The sequence below is a fragment of the Arctopsyche grandis genome, chromosome 2, assembly GCF_051622035.1.
Source record: "Arctopsyche grandis isolate Sample6627 chromosome 2, ASM5162203v2, whole genome shotgun sequence".
Classification (NCBI taxonomy): Eukaryota; Metazoa; Arthropoda; class Insecta; order Trichoptera; family Hydropsychidae; genus Arctopsyche; species Arctopsyche grandis.
In genome coordinates this window covers 26,531,623-26,550,537 of record NC_135356.1, presented here as the reverse complement: position 1 = coordinate 26,550,537, position 18,915 = coordinate 26,531,623, and the positions used below count along the sequence as shown (strand labels likewise).

Sequence of the window (18,915 nt, the reverse complement as noted above, 5' to 3'; positions counted from 1 at the left end):
TGATTCCAAGTAGACAGATAAACGGACAAGTAAAACGTCAAGAATTCGCTACTATGAAAACAGTCACAATAGACGGGGATATTAGTGGCGCTCTCGTCGTAAAACGTAAGCAATAAACCCCAGAGCCCAGAAGCAAAGTACCCTCCAGTATTACTTACATACATGTAATTAAAGCCCGGACCCTGAGGGGGCTGTATATTGTTCAAATGTTGTAAATGCATTGTTAAAGGTTTGCCGAACCTTTTTTACAAAGGATTTACAACAATTGAACAATAAACGGCACGCTTCCGGTCCTACCTTTACATATAATACATACGTATACATATTACACATATTTGCGTATTAAATTTTACGACACAACTTACAAGCAAGTAACTTGCAGGGGAAAATTCGTATTCGTATTTCACAACGAAAGCGATTATTCCGCGCTGACAATTCAAGTTATAAAGACTACATCATATGTATTTCTACAAACAATTAGTTCATGTATGTTATGCGTAAAGTTGGGTTAGGAAAAGTGAAGAGGGGGGAGTGTAGTTTTATTTTTATAATATGGTTATTAGGTTGCTCACAGCGGGCGCGGAATAATAACGAGGTAGGGGCGAAGACAGAGCCTTCGAACGGTCATAAAAATAATTAAATAGTTATAATAACGCTGGCGATAATAACGGCGTGCGTAACGGCCTCACGCAGCGCACGGCCCTGCATTCGGGTCAGCGACGTAGAAAACGAGAGTGACGATACCGGCTCGTGTGAAACAAATTTGTGCATTCAAAAGCGCCACTGTGATTAAAAAGGTAGTCAATCACTTACTGATCTGTCTACAGACGGGTCTGTCGTAGAGTCTCTGACTATGATATTTCACGAAGAAATTCGTGTATTCGACGATAAGTTGCTCACTATGAATTTTTTCGTAGCGAGTGATTTTTTTTCAATAACAGGTTGCCTCAAATCAGCACCTGTGGTCAAACTTGTCCATATGAAGTACTGCAGTGTGCGCTAAGTGAGCTGCATTTGGGCGTAGTTCATTTTTATAGTATTCTCCTATTGCTCTTTTTTTCTATAGATGCAGTTGACAGGGGTTTTCAATATAAAATGTAATGTTTTTTTTAATAAAATAAATCAATAACAATGTAAATATTTTCGTGTTAAATATTTAAGATAAGATCTGTCGTTTCCTTTTTCTCTCTGTCGGGGAGGTTTATATGTACCTACTTTTGTATTTAGCCTTGCACTAACATTTAACGACATCGGTCTGTCCGTCCGTAATAAACATTATTTCCTGTTATTAACCATTCGGCTCCTTTGAGAGTATAATTTTTAAATAAAATGAACATCCCTGCTGGTAGCTAAAAAATGTCTCGCTTAGAGACTAGTATTTAGTTAACAGTAATTTCATACAAAAATAGTCTCAATGAACGGGCTGAGAGGGTATTAAAATACCATAAGTATTCATTGCGGTTTTTTGCTACAAAATCGAGAACAAAATCAATTTCTTGACTAGTATTAGTCCTTTATTAGTCGAAAAAAAGGTTCATACGCAAAATATAAACTACGCTCAAAAACAGCTCACTTGGTTTCCGAAAACTGATGTACTGGGTCCCCTGCGAAACATCAATTCTCGTTAAATGAATTCTCCGTTTCAATACTAGACTCGTCGACTTTCTACTAGTATCATTGGGACTAATCATCATAGTAATCATTCCAAAAACATTTTCCAATCTCAATTATCTCAACTTTTAATTCAATATTTATTAAATGCTAATTTATTATTTTAAATAAAATTATTATCCTAGAATTTATAATTTAAAAGGCTGTGGTTTCATTACACACATGTGCATTTTGCTGTAATAAACATAAAATTATTAATCTAATTCAAAATTGATGATAAATTATATTTAAGTAAAGAAACGAAGAGTTCATTTAATGAGAATTGGTGAAACCAGGCCCACCGAGATGTACTATACATATATTTGCATACATTATACATATATATTTGAAGTAATTATAAATTAGACAAATTGAGGGTAATAAGCCAATTTCGTGAGGAATCGCTTCAACAATCAGATAATAACTATGATAGGAAAATATTGACTTGTAGTCACAAATATCCAAATCTGACCAGCAGCACCGCAGAAATACTTCAAATCATATGGTGAATGATTTTATTAAATTGAGGTCTAACTAACTCTCAGTCAATAGAAATATACACTAAACGATTCTAGAACATTTCAACACACGACCATTTCAACTCGTTGACAGATTTCATGACATTATTTTTTAATTATATTATACGGCAATAAAAATTTTCAAATAAAATACATAATTTATTATTTTGTGCTGTAAATAAAAGCCTTATCTGTGTACATACATACTAATATGTATTGGCAAATAAATTTCCGGTTTGCGAAAAACTGCAGAAAATTGTCAGTAAATTAATTTCTACGTGGTTGGGCCGTTAAAACGGAAGAAGGACGGGCATAAGAAAGTTTCAGATTTTAGAACATTATAATTTATTCAACAGGCCGTAATAACTACGTATAAGTATTTTAGAATCGGACGGTGCGTTATTGGAATACCAACAGTCACTTATTTTAATTTGTCACTAGTTAGTAGTAACTGTGCTACTTATTATGTAACACTTTACTTTTAAACCCAAGTATATTTTATAAGTCATGACAGAGAATTACAAGGAAGAGATGTGTAGTTAACTATACAAATATGTATGTATTTCAGACTGAAATATTTTGAATGACGGATCATATGTCGATCGGTCATATGACAGATCATATGTCGATCCGATAATAGATTGATTCATATGTTGAATTACATTCCAACTGGTCAAAATATATTACAAATGAAAATAAAGTTCAATTATAATTTGGTAACAGGTTAAATGGAGACGTTAGGATTTCGTGGAAACGTCATTCTACTAGTAAATTGCGTTGGAAAGTCAGATTTTATTGTTTTTGAACACATTCTTAGAGCTATCGTAATACACTACTCATTATCTTTATTCGTAATACCTAGCAAACATTAACGCATTATTAAATTTTAAAGCATTCGTAAAAACATCAGAGCTGTCAAAACTCAACTGTTATATAATAACTGGCGCACATTGTTGAAAGTGTATTTGCACTTGTAGAGATATAATTTACTACTTGAATTGTATTCGATATGAATGAACTAAAACGCCAGTTGGAATATATTACAACTGAAAATACATTCCGACTGTAGCATACCGATTAAAATTTTTTTTTAATTTTATTAATACAACATTTATATTTGATTTTAATTATGTCAAAAATGACGTGACAAGTTCCACCAATGCGTCTCTATACATAAACATTTATCGAATGCAGATTATCTTTACTATGACAAAAATTTCGTATGGAACCATCTCAACAATGAATTTAAGAAGAATTTTGATTTTAAGAATAAAATCAAAAAATTCTGACTCACGATTTTCATTTAATATTCCAAATACATGTCGATATCATCAAAGAATTTTAGATCATTTGATAAAATTGAATTTTAGATCTTTAAGTTTGAAGTTTAAACCAGGAAAGCTCGTATTACATTTGTTATTTTTCATGAATTTAACACGCTGACGGCAATTAACACGTTCAGCCCGCGTGACCTACAAAAAGGAGTCAAGGCGCGTACTCGTTAGGGTTAGACAAGAAAAAAAACGATAATAACATACCGACAGACGGACAAAATATGGGCAGTCATTGCATAGGCGACAGACGTTAAGTAGATTCGACGAAAGCTACTTACAATTCATTCGGGTAGTTTCAGAATGCATTATACATATGTATTTACATATATTATTTATCTAGTAGAAATTCAATTATCTGAGATGTACGTACATAAACGTGACCGAGGGTAGTTTGGATAGCGAAAATTCTAAAACGAAGTACTAAATAAACGTAATGTTTAATTAGGACTTTGTTCTGAAATTTACAGAAACGACTTACAGTATAAATTTGTACTGCTTATTGTTATCTAAAAATATCGCGATTTATTTATGTTGAGATAATAATAAATGGTTTATTAAAACAACGATTAAGTTTTGTAAATATGATTTCTCAAACCTTTGGGAGATTCCTGTGAATGTCAATTGTCGATTGTCGAATCTAGGGATGTGAAAAAGTGTCGAGAATCAGAATCATTGTAAGTATTATCTTAATTTACTAACTAGGTTTTGCAATACCAATATTGAAAGCATTCAAAATCAATCAATCAATAATTAAATGTTTAGCATATGTATATATATATAATTCTGATAAAATTATAAATTATCATAAAATCATCGCACAAAAGTTATATGGCTGTGTTTATTGAAGCGTCCAAAGTTGTGAAAATCAATTAAGACGGAATTTTACTTTTTGTTACTTCAAATTTCAAGTAATTCTGCTACCCACCATTTATTGCAATGCACGAACATACATTACACAAGTATAACAAAAGTACAATATGTATGTATGTACCTTACGAACAATCGATACGCGCACACACACACACACACACACACACACACACACACACACACACACACACACACACACACACACACACACACACACACACACACACACACACACACACACACACACACGTATAACATATTATATGTATATGAAGGAATTACAGAATATGTAATGTTCGCATTAATAATCATTTATTGCATTTCCAGATATAATCTGAGACGCGCGAGTGCAACTTTAGCCCGTTGCAATTTTGCATACACCCATACTTATGCATATGTATATACTTTGATACAACTTAGACTCGGTAATGCCGCGTTCATTTCGCCGGAGTCGTAGTGGTAAGTTAAGCCTTATACAAATATCAAGTATACATACATATATAACGACACACTACAAGGGGGGTAAAATAAATAAATGGGTGGTTGTTTCGCCGTATAAGAAATCACGAGCAACTTTGTGTAATAAACTCGCGATAAAAAAGTTCAGATAGACATACAAACACACACTTATTATTTACGTGTGTGTGTGTGTGTGTGTTCAGTTTTCGTTCTTTCATTTTAAAGCGGGAAAGGAAACAATTACTTTTTATTGCCGGCCATTAAAGCAAAAAGTTATTATTTTATTTGAATGTTTCACGTAGGTCTCGAGGCGGGGTAAGAGAGCGCAACGAGCCGCATGAAAGGGACGCACGGACTGACAGACGGATTTTTCGATACACGAATAATATGCAATGTGACTCGAATTGTCATATTTTTGTATAATTGCACGTATTTGTGTGCGTATTGTATAATTTTCCGACGTTTAAGTTTCGAAATTAGACTTCGCCAACTTGTAACATCCTTCCCGTCGACATTAGAGCAATTTTTAAATAAAAACTGTAATTAAGATACTTACACGGCGTTTAAGAATAGCATACTATGTAAGGTTTAACCCTTAAAGTCAGTAGAAAACGTATTATTAATAAAAAAAAACTGGAACTTTGACGGTTTGAGGGTTAAATTTTATATAGAAAAAATTGGATTTCATTTAATTTAGCAGAAGACAGGCTTCAGATCTCGATTACATATATGTACATAGACAAAATATGTGATTTTTATTTTCCAGAACATTCTATGGGGATCTTATATTTTTCTACCAAGCTCAAATAAAGCCACAGTCAAACAATTTCATTTTTGTTTGTTTGTTATGTAAATATGCAAAAAAAAAATAATTTCTTCCTTCCTAGGACACCACTAAATACATTTTTAAGAAAATTAATATCGCACTCGTCTATAGTTGACGTATAATTAGTAGCGGATAAAAAAATCAATTGGTTCTATTGGACAAATTTACATTCATTGTTGTCAAAAGCAAAATTATGACAGAGCATTTGACAAACACTGTAATGTACGAAAACAGTGCTAAATCACTAATATTTTGGGCTCATCCTGATGTACCGATTTGCGACATAATATGTATGTATATATTTAAAACTTAATAATAAGAGGCTTGTAAAAACGGTGACGTAACTAGATCAATCTTGGCTTGGCAATATAAACATATGTATGTACATATGATATCGACGTTCCACTTATCAAGATATGTTAACCCATACTTGACCTGACCTGACCCCACTTAACGAGTTTTAAGAAAAAAAGTCCATAAAATGCAGGTCGATGAATAAGCTCTTGGGTTATCAAATGCATTGTATTTAAAACTCTATTGAGTCATTTAAAAAGATGAGTCCAAACGAGAGTTAAAATGTTTATCTACATGAGTAAATTCGAAAAGATAAAAAGTGCATTCTTATTGTGAACATTTTTTTCTTCCAAATGCATTTAGATACAAAGTTCAAGTATACTTAAGGAAGTATATGCATATAATATGTAGATAGGTTCATAAGCTACTCTTATTTTTTAGTGTTGAAATGGGATGGAGACAATATCGTAGGAATATTGAACCCAATTGAACTTTGATAAGTGTTGTACAAACTTAATTCACACGCTCAAATCCGAGTCATCTTTCTTCTCCAAAAAAAAAAAAAAAAATATATATATATATATATATATATATATATATATATATATATATATATATATACATACACATATATATGTAGGTAACATGTCACTAGAAAATCTTAAGAACAATTAGAATCAGTTATCAATAACTTATAAAGTTAGCAAGTATATTAATCAGAGTGGGGAGTAAATACTATCAATGGATTCATCAAAATGTAAGTACTACATTTTATAAAATCATTTGATTGTACGTAATAGCAAAAAAGATTGTCATGTATCAATTACCAAGCAGGGTTCAAAATAAGCCGACCATTTTGTATATAATTAGAATACATATGTATATGAATAACTGACTATTGATTAGTCTACTTTATTCACATATGTACACATCTTGGAACTAATCTGTAATGTCACTATGGCAAAATTGTATGAAATAAATACCATTCATTTTCATTATTGACTAATTCAATACAGGCTAGCGTATTTTGTGTATCCCTAGTAACAGTATATTAAACGAATTTGGATCTAAAACATACATACATACATAATACGCTCACAAGTTCAAATCAACTGACTCGGCTGACTGACGATTTAACGAATACGAATGTGAAAAATGTACTGACTTTTTTTTTTGATATTATATAATTGCACAATGTTTAAAATACGTACATTTTAATTGACGCCGGCAAAGAGATGCATCAGACGTGAACAACACAAGTGATAAATTATTATTATTAAAATGTCAGTTCAGTTTTTCCCGAGGCCGGATGAACGGATGCTGAAACTGCGAGAACGCTTCAAGGGTACATATATGTATGTAGATATGCATATGTACATATTTTATATACAACACTTTGATATATCTTACACTGCAATTTACTTCGAATGCAGATTGCAATTAAAATAAGTAAGGATACGTACAATTTGATACTTGGTGAAAAATCGATCGGATGCGATTTGAACGTTTCGTATTTATTTACCGAAAACAAAATGTAGTAACCCCAACACTGGGCGGGGTCGATTCTACAGCTTTGACTATTTAACAATGAATTTAGGCGATTGTGCGCAAGGTCTTTAATAATAAATCGAACTGATCGTTAAAAACGACTTGTATACCGTTATTAACTAATAAATTATTTAAAAATTACAAAAAAAAATACGCACGATAAGTAAATGCTACCGTCTCGATGTTTTCGCCGTATGAATAATAAAATCTCAATCGTCAACTGAAACTGTGTAGTTTAAAATAATTGAGTAACCGTATGTACATACATATTATACATATATTTATGTAATGCTTTTTTGTTGTATGGAAACTATATTTATTTTTAATTTTTAATTTATTTTCTATTAACCCCAAATTAATGGCTCGTCGATGTTGAAGGTTTCATTTTTTGATAAATGATCAAATGGGCTTTCAATAATTAAAATTGATATATATTCTGCCTTCAGATTTATATGTGTTACAATCGATATGTATTTTGAGTTACCAGTCCAGTTGGAATATACGAAAAGTAGTATGTATATTTAAACTGGCGGTTTAGGTCCATTCATATTCGAATACAATTCGACCAGTAAATTAAATCTCTACAAGAGCAAATACAATTTCAACAATGTGCGACAGTTGTAATATTGTTGAGTTTTGACAGCTCTGATGTTTTAACGAATGCATTAGAATCCAATAATGCGCTAATAGTTGTTAGGTATTACAAATAAAAGCAATGATAGCTCTAAGAATGTGTTCAAAACAAAAAAAAACTGACTTTCCAACTCAATTTTCTAGTCGAGTGACGTTTTCACGAAAACCTAAACTCCATCTAACCCAGTACCAATCAGTTGTAATACATTTTGATTATTTTGGAATGTAATTCGCCATATGAATCAACTTGCGTGGGTTAGACGAAATATGTTCCAACTAGTTAAAATATACATATTACAACTGAAAAATACACTTCAACTGTAACATATATGCAAAAAAAAGTGTTGAATTAATATTATTATTATAATTTATAGCCAGTATTGAAATCAATATTTCACGACATATTATTGAGTCGAAAAGGTAAAATCTGAAAAATCCGAAATTTCCCGTGAGGTTTTAAATCTTGTTTGTTCTTATTAGACGCATACATACATATGTATGTATGTAGACAAACTTCTTCATCCAAACATCTCCTATTTTGCATATGAAAGTAAATAAATAGATTGCCTAAGTTTTTGTATGTACATATTATATATGTATGTATAAACATTCACAATTCCAATGTATTTCAAAGAAAAGGTTAACATATATATCCAAATTAAAAAAGGATTAAACGTATTATTATCATCGTTAGACTTTAAACCTACATAATTGGCTTATAAAGTCCGATCAATATGTAGTTTAATTATCCCGTATGTAATGTGCTTATACAGTGTTCCGATCGATATATACACGTACAATAATAAATAAATACATATTGTATTGTGTAACGTTATTCTTTCGGATGATGTTGATTAATTGAATTTTATTTTTAATCATCGGTATTATGATATAAAGACAGGGTGATTGATTATCAACGAAGAACGCATGAAAAGTTTACATTGAATTCCGATTATTGATTTTGCGTTTGTGCCTTCATTCATATTTTAATGTACCCACTCATTTCTTTCTATTCCGTGTAACTTTAATTATTATTACACGCAACGTTTGCATATTTTATTATATTTGAGCGAGATTAAACATCGAAATGCCATGTCGTTATATTTAATGCGTACGAATGTATTGCCAGTTATTTTTTAATGAAGATTTAGGTAACGTAACATTTTTAAATATTTATGTACCCCATCTGAACGTTTTAAATATTAATGTACCCCATCTGAACGTATTTAATTCCAAACAGCCCGTATATTGTGAAACCAAATTTTCAGATTATGTACTTGAATACGTTCGAATTTAACGATTCTTTATATATCTCGCATTTATTATTCAAACTTGTATTTACAACTCCAATGCAAAATATTGATGTGGAATCCGTAAAAACTGCAATTATGTATTAAAATGGGGAACTTATGGTGAACTAGGAACGTCTTATAAGTATTGGTATTAATTACCCATATCTCTACCCCACTCGATTCCTTTCGGGCATGCTTTGGCATAATTCCCTTGAACTTCTGAGAAATTTCTCATTAATTCGTTTTGTTCTCTAGCTTCTACGTGGTAATACGTGGTAGCCCGTCGTTGCTGGAGCACTTGGGACTTTATGTCCCTAATAATTATGTGCATGGTAAACATAATCACTTGATGGTTGTACCTCCTGCCCGCACAGTGCTTTATCGGATGGCGTCTATTCTAAGAGATATCCGACTTCTTAATTAAATCGTTGCTGCCGTGCCTGAATGTGATATTTTCCACCTCAGTGAGCGTAGGTTATCGGATATTATTTTTGCCTATTTGCCTGGTAGCCTGCACTCATAATTATTTTCATAATTGGATGTGATATAAGAGTGGAATTTTAATCTTCTCTCTTCCATTTGGGCCTCGCAGGTATTTTTTGTATTTACCGCTGGTTCTTATATATTGGTATTTGCCTGGCATAGGGAGCCCTTCGGGTGCAGCTACTTTTGGTATTAATAATTAATCAATAACATGAATCGAAATAGAGTTCTATGGAATAAAAAAAATCAATAATTCAAAGTTTATAATTTGATGCACAGTTTCTCGATTTCGTAATTACCGATTAAACCAACGAGCATTATCCTGGAGAATTTCTCCAGTATTCAAGTAGATGAATGAAAATAGGGGGGAAAACAATCAACAGTCTAGTGTATTGCGGAATAGTAGGTATCTATACCAAATTCGACGATACTATATTCGGCGATTATATCTGTGGAATTTGCAAAGATAGTTCTTTTCCGAAACCACCCATTGAAATGTAAACGAGCAAAACATTGGTAGAAAATTAGAGCCAAAGGACCTTACAATTGAAAAACAATTTACTGAAATAAATTTCTGCCCATGGTAATAAGCCGCTGTGGCAATCACTATTGCACTCTAATAGGGATGTGATATATGCATGAATTTAAGCCTCTTACCTCTTTTTCGAATTGATGAAAATTTTCATTTTACCTGTCAAAGGGTATTACATTATAATGTCCACTCCACAAAGGACTTCATTTTCAAAATATCGAATGCTATCAAATTAGTCTGAAATTGCATAATGGAACGCGGTTATAGCAAATAAATACAAAATTCAGCTGTTAGAGGAATTTTCCCTTTGATGTAATAAAATGCATATTGACCCGATGAATAGCTTTCATGTGGCGGATCTCCCTTCACATATCAAATGCTAAATATTTTCGTGTTGGTTTCATTGTTAGGTGGAAATACGCTTGTGGTGTGTTTGGAACATGATTGCAGGGTGTGTGTATGCAGTTGCAGAATATTGTGTAAAATAATAAACAATGCATTTGTACTTCGTTCGGTTCATCGGATATGTGATGGCTTGTCCATTACGTGGGCCTCTATTATTTCAATATTGAATATTCAATTGAACATTTTAATATAATAAATATACATATGAATGTATGTTAGACTAAAGAATCTATAGTATAGAATATTGAATTGTGCGGGTTTTGTGTTTGTATAGAGAGCGAACAGTTACATTTCTAATTAGAGTTTGTCTGTAAAATTGTTTACAGCCAAGTAATAATTTGTGCATATGTGCGGCTTCGAAAACCACTATTGTTATTGTGTGCGCGTTTATTTCATCCACAAATATAATTTGCGGAAATCAAATTAACACAAGTCGTAATACGAAACGAAAATATTCCTTTTAAAATATTTACAACGAAAAAAATCAGCGGGTGGAAAGAAGGCGTACGCTTAATTGGATATAAGACGAAGTTAATATGTACATGTATTTACTAATTCGAGTCCATATTGCAATTGAAACGTAGAACTAAGTCTGTAATAAACAAATTTTCAGTGGTTTTCTTTTTGTTCGTAATGCTTAGAGAACTGTATTTTCACCATTTTATAATGAATGCTAAAAATTCACAATAGATTCTAATTTGTACATTTTTTTCACATTTACTCTCATATTTTGTATATTCATTGTACAAATTTTGCATCCACACTAACAAAATATGTTTTTCGAAAAAAATAAAACAAACATCTTATAATATGTATGTATGTATGTACCTATACATACATAGACATACAGGGTGTGGAGTGGAAATTTACCGACTCCGACTTAATCTTATGATTTGACTCCAACTCCAACTCTAACTTGAATGATTTTAATAAGATCGACCGAATACCGAATATTGTGATAAAAAACATTATTTAAATTCAAATCCAGTTAACATTTATAAATGAAACAAACACCAAAAAAATTGTGTGAATAAACTAGCACTGAAATATCCCCAAATTTTAGAGGGCTCGTCTTTATTTTTATACAATTTAATAAAAAAAATGCTCTATTAACGAAATATAAACAATGTTTTAATAAAAATTTTAAAATACAAATTCGATTAATTTTTTCGTCAAATTGTCTTAGTCGTTGCCTATTTTGTGCCATGAATATCAAAATATGACGGTCCATACAAAAAATCAATGAATTGCTATTTTTTTTATGCTTCTATGCCGTTTTTATTTTTGGGCGTTTTAAATCATATGTATGACATCGTCAGTTTTGCCATTAATATAAGTTTTAATGATGTGTCCAAAATCTTATATTATTGCATTATAAAATCTTGTAATCAATGTAACGTTTCGTACCATCTGCACATGCTGAAGTCACTATGTATGCATGTAATTGAAGCAGTCGTACAAGTAACGAGTACATAATGTTATTGCAGCAGCAGCAGTAAAAGCAATGACAGCAATAGCTAATTTACAGTAGTCGTCGACCGTTATTAGGTACAATATATACGGACAATTACTTATTGGATGATGCAGGATGGACGCATCATGTTATTCGCGTAGACAATTTGTACATCGGAGACGCTTCCATGACCCACATCAACATTAAAATATAATTGGCGTCGAGAGCGTTTTCCGAATGCAAAATCCGACACCAAAAGGTTAGTGACACATTTTCATCCCACTGGAGCGAAGATCGTTGAACCTTTGAGACACTCTTAAATATCAATCAATAGTATGTACATACATAGTATATCAATGTGTATGACTGTTATTTCCAAATCTAATGTAAAAAACTAACGGAAATGCTTTATCAGAGTGCAAAATTATATAAATATCAATATTATATACATAAAATATAATAAGGCACTAAAAATAAGATTTTCTGCGGAAGTGGTAAGAGCAATTGGATAACACGGAATAAAATATAATATTTCTAGAAATTGAAAGACTAACCTTATTATTGAGCGATCTCAGTTAAGCTAACTGAGACATTTTCTCAGGATTTCGAAAGGAAAAACGGTGACTGAAAATAGCTCTCAAGAGGCTGGGGAAAAAAAACAGCTTGAACTGTGAAATACTGGGATGAGAAGTTCTAATAGGAACAAGGTAGATCGAAGAAGAAATACCAGAGGTATTTTTCGATGTGATTGAATAAGAATCGCTATACATAAGTCAAGGATCTCGGAAATTACGTAAAAAAAAAGAAAAAAATTAATAATGGGTGTAACAAAGTCTCAAACTTATAGTACGTATATCTTTATAAGATAAATTAGATAAGTACACTTTTTCACACCATAATAAGGACCACATATAATTGAACTAGAAAAGCAGTGCGAAAGCTATTTGGAACATTCCGCATATTAACAAATTTTTCAAAGCCGTACACATGAATAGAACAAAAAAAAATCATAAAAGCAGTGTTTCCCAAATACATACTCCTCGAAGCATGTTTTATTTTAAAGTGATAGTAGGTATATGTATATACATATAGATATATAAAGTGTATTTTCCGTTGTAATATATTCCAACTGGCATTTTAGGTCATTCATATTCGAATACGATTCAACTAGTAAATTATATCTGAAAAAGTGCAAATACGCTTTCAACAATTTGCCCCAGTTGTAATATAACAGTTGAGTTTTGACAGCACTGATGTTTTTACGAATGCTTTAGAATTCAATAATGCGTTAATATTTGCTAGATGTTACGAATAAAGGTAATGGTACCGTATTACGATAGCACTAAGAATGTGTTCAAAACAAAAATGTGACTCTCAACTATTTACTAGTCGAATGACGTTTTCAAGAAAATCTAACGTCTCCATCTAACCTTGTACCAAATTTTGGTTGAATTGTATTTTCAGTTGTAATATATTTTGACCAGTTGGAATGTAATTCGCCATATGAATCAACTTACGTGGATTAGACTTATTCCAACTAGTCAAATATATATTACAAATGTAAATAAACTTCAACTATAAAGGTAGTTGGTACCAGGTCGGATGGAAAATATTCCAATTAGGCAAAATATATTACAACTGGAAGATACACTTCAACTGTAACATACATATAAACAAATACCACCTCTGTAAATATGTATAACATGTTTTTTATATTACATCGTATCGTACATAGAAAGCATGCAAAATCCATAATGTGTACAAGTAAAAAAATTATATACGTATTTATGATGAACAATAATGTAAAACTAATTAATTTCATTCGGTGTGAATCCGCCATACTTATCGCGCGTGAATTTGACACGTGGTCAAAATCGATTTAAATTTCGACATTTGGTTAATTTCAAAGCATCCATTATAATATATGTACATACGTATGTGTGTGGGTGCATTATGACCACGATGAAGTGGTCGAGCACATGTTCGTTCCTTTTGTCGTGTCCGTTGCATTTACACACAACAAACACTGCGTCCGTAATTAATGTTTCATTATGAGGGATATTTTAATGATACTGGAAGCGATCAATTCAAAAAAGGGTGGGTGGCATAGGAGGGAGGGAGGGAGGGGAAAATAGAGAGGACATTAATAATTCATATAAAGTAGGGCGTAACTGCCTAGTCAGAAGGGTCAGTGACTACTGACCGGCACTATTTTAGCGTCAATCATTAACATTCATCGCTGGATAAAGGCCCGAAGTTTGCATACACGTTAGAATATATAAGATGTCAAGTAGCAGATTGGGAGGGTGGGCTTGCAATATTAGTAAATGGGATTACAACTAGCTGTACAACTTATCGAGTTGGTCTATCAGTGATAACCTGTATACAGATACGAAGCAATGTTCACAGTGCAATCGTGAACAGACGCTGTGATTCTACAACTTATTGAACTATTTGTCACGGGAAAGCTTTGTCCAGATAAAATACAATCGTGAGCCTCATTCACAGACGATGCATTTCAGACTAATTGTACAATCTATTGAGACGATTTATCAGTGATATGACAATCGTACGAGCGTAAAATACGTAAGTGACAGATCTTTCTACGGCATATGTTGTTGAAAAACAGAACAAACGGTTTTGCAAATATCTATTTTGTCAACGATCAATAGTATTTTTTGCTAACTGCAGTCTAGGTTTTTTAATGTGTGTAATTTTAAAAAACATTCTAACCAACAAGTTGGGCGATTTATCTTTCGATTTGGCGTAGTAAAACCGATAACTATGATACGAACGTTCGGCGAAATTCTGAATATTCCATGGGTTCATATTTTTTTAAGAATAAGGAATGTTGCTTCTTAATCAAACTAATATAATATATAGTAAATATATTTTTACCTACTCTTCTTGTATATAAAAAAAATGATACAAAAAATCATGATAAATTATTTTCCTTGGTGAAAGCCATATACAATTATCAAAATTTGGATGAATATTAATTAATATCTATTTATGATAGGTACATTTATAAAATAAGCGGAAGTCGAGGCAGTGGAGATTAGAATACTTAGGGGAGTTTGTTTTGAGAGATAATTTTTTAGCACCCAATCTACTAGTAGATATTTCAAAGTCGATCCTGAATGACAGTGATGAAAGATTAAGAAATCTGACCCGAATAGGATAAGGCAAAACCCCAGACCTGCGACATCTCCGCCTATCAGTTCCGTTGAACACAGCGATAGACTCCTTAATCAATAAGTAAATACATAGAACGTTTACAAAAAATCTTAGTAAATTCCTGCATTTCAATTAAAAATTTACAAAAGTAACGAAAAACACAAATTTAAGCGCTCGGTAAGGCAATGACTTCACCGCATACCAGACAACAGTAAAAACGTTTGCACATTCTTATCGACGAATATTCCCCAAGCCGTCGATTAATACAAAATTTACCCGTCGAATCGGAAAATTAAATGCATACACATAATAATAGACATCTATAATATTATACACTTACGAGTACAGTGCTTGGGGTCACATTTGAACGACCCGAGTGTATAAATAACGTGCGGGCGGATTAAAATTTTGGTAGACGACGACCCACCAAACCGGCTACTGACTTCCAATAATAAATATTTTTAACATTTAATGCTTTTTTGTTCTTTTTAGTTGCATTCGTATACACGTAAATATATACGGGAGGGCAAAAAAAAAGCACCTCAATGAATGAAATATCTTTTATTATGCACCTATGTATATATTGAGAACTTCACAATCAACATTTCTGTTGAAAGGAAGTTAGCTAAATTTCTTCAAATAATACTCGACTCTTTATTTATTTAGTCAAAATTCGTCACATATAAAAATAAAGTAAAAATATGGGCGCACTACATATGTGTAAACAATATACAAAGTTATTGTATAATTGTAAACGAACATTAAAATGTGACACGAAACAGTAACGAGCGTTACATAAATCAGCCGTATACATTTTTTGAATCATGAATTTAGTCATTACCAAAGAAGAGCACAGTGTCGTTATAAGGCAGAATGAATTATTTATAATTTGGTATTTCTTTTATCGCAACAGCTTGATTACTTCTGAAGATACAGGCCGTCAAATGTGACATACCGTTTTTATGTGCCCCCTTGAATGTATTGCATATGTATGTATGTATGAATACACATAACGAGATAAAGCAGAAAAAATATAAAATAAATAAATAAATAGAATTAAAATATATTTCAAAAATAAATATATTTTAAAACGAAGTCGTTCATGAAATTATGCAAAATATTCAATTATGCAAAACAAATATATTCAACTTGTCGATTTGAGTCTGATTTGCCTTATGTTTTCTAAGCTGACTGCATAAGAAATAAAAACTGGCCTGTCAAAAACCCGTCGATATTATTCCATCAGCACGACCTTGTATTTTCGTTAAACGAGGTCCACTAATGTGAATTACAAAATTAAAATCAACTGTCACGCACGGAATCAATAAAACACAAAATAAAAATAGCAATAATTGTAATAATAATATATTATTATATTAGAAATATGTTATAATAAAATTTGTGACAAAGCAGATGCAATATATTCAATTCACCTGAAGTATTGTAGAAATGATTCAAATTTACGACATCGAACACGCAATGTAATCAAAAATAATATTTCATAATAATTTCGAACTCATTTAATATTCCAAGAATAAATAATGTAAATTAGAATAAAAAAATAACTAAACATTCGCTCCATTCATTCTATCCACTTGATCAATCAACACATTGAAATTCTTTGAACCGCATTAGCATACAGATGTATTATTTCTTCATATATTATTGTTTTAATCAATGTAAATACACGATAAATATTAATACAGGCCATTAGTTCACTTCTTTTCGTTTAATTGAATTGTGAATATTGATATATTTCACCGATAAAATACATACATACATTCGGACGTATTATACATATTCCACACTCGAAATAATTTTAGCCAATAATTATTTCAATACAATGAAACATCGATAATAAAATCGACTACTTAATTATTTCAATTCCGTACTCTTTCAAGTGGAAATCCTCGAGCCATGCATACATATATTGTACACACATGTATATATATATTTATATAAAGGCAGCCGTGTTGTTTGTTATTCATATATTATTCTTCGAATGGTATATAAAATGACCTCCCACGATCTTGCACGGCACACAATAAACTTATAACAACTCTGGGTATTGAATTCAAACAAAGAGCTAATGAGCCAACGTACAAATCGCCGAAAGAAAGTAGTTATGGCTGTTTGAGACCAACACAACGCGTACAATGGGTCGTGTCTAAAACACACCGGGCCACATCAAAAGGAAAAAACCTTTTATTATTTAAATGCGTATCAATAGTGCCGAGAGGGGGTTACCGACGTCTCTTCAAAAGATGTTGAGAAACTGTGTCCGACGCGTGCACGTGCGCGCGCGCGTATCAACCGAAAAATTACGCACGACAACCAAACTAACCTTCACAGTTCGCCCCCACTGAGTTCGAACGCGATGCGACGACATTCCGAAAGTTCAATTGCATATTCATATTCAGTGAGCTCGATGTTCTTTTCAAAAAAATGCAAGCAACATAATAACACATGGTAGGGTGGAGAGGAGCGGAGGGGGGGGGGGGGAAGAAAAACAAAGCACTTCCAAACACTGTTCCGAAGTTCCAAACACTATCACCGAAGCAATTAGAACATTTTCAAAAAATATATATAAATACTCTCCGAGATTAAATTCTGGGTGCGCCACCGATAAGCACAAAGTTCGTGCGTCTACATATGTACCAGTAACGTGCCGTAATTGGACTAGAGGGACTAAGCTAGTCCCCTAAAATCTTTTACATAAAATTGAAAAATAACAATAATTCAATTACAATAAATTCAAATCATTGTCCATGTTGATATTGTTCACTCGGATTGGTGAAGTGCAGAAACCGGAATCGGTGGTAATGGATTGTTATGGTATGGTCCGCCGTATCGTTCGCTTGCACGGACTCTCCGTTTCAATTATGTTCCCATCACTGGCGAATTGTTATGTATAGATGTTCCATCGAACATTTTTTTTAATTTACTCATCTTTACAAGCATTTATGAAATTTTCGCTAAGAATATTCGAATTTGTGTTTATCAAACATAGTATTTTTTTTATTTTTGTTGTTAAAATAACACAATATTTACTTTTTGAGCGCAAAAATGGCAAGGGACTCGGATCGTGAAACGATTTCTTTATAACAAATCAGTGCCGAGCGCGCAGAAACAAATAGGGGCCTTGAAATGTCGCATTCTCGACCGACTGTTCGACAAATCATTCAGAAGATTAAGTTTTGAAGATAAACAAGATGTAATTAAGAAAGTTAGGCTACTTTGGATATTTATGTTGGCACAAAAATGAAAAATTATACTCGTCACTTCAAAACGGATTATTATGAATTTTTGTCCATATCTAGTCCCCTGTTTTAAACGTCACTGCTCGCCAATGATATTTACATACATGTGCACATAAGGATATACAATTAGCAAACGGAAAACGTGAGTGACAAGCTTGACAAGGGTAGTTGATATAGTGGA

At 32.3% G+C, this 18,915-nt stretch overlaps 1 protein-coding gene across 12 annotated transcripts in view; it reads right to left on the bottom strand.

The window, feature by feature from the left end:
- Window positions 1-18,915, bottom strand: part of LOC143921745 (protein bric-a-brac 1-like) — a 429,231-nt gene that overhangs the window by 272,497 nt on the left and 137,819 nt on the right. For 3 of the 12 annotated variants that reach the window (XM_077445121.1, XM_077445174.1, XM_077445171.1), the window contains one exon: window positions 4,098-4,139. The exons of the other annotated variants lie outside the window; for them this stretch is intronic. In XM_077445121.1, coding sequence (XP_077301247.1) covers window positions 4,098-4,139 — 42 coding nt within the window. The remainder of the gene's footprint in view (window positions 1-4,097; window positions 4,140-18,915) is intronic. 12 annotated transcript variants of the gene reach the window in all.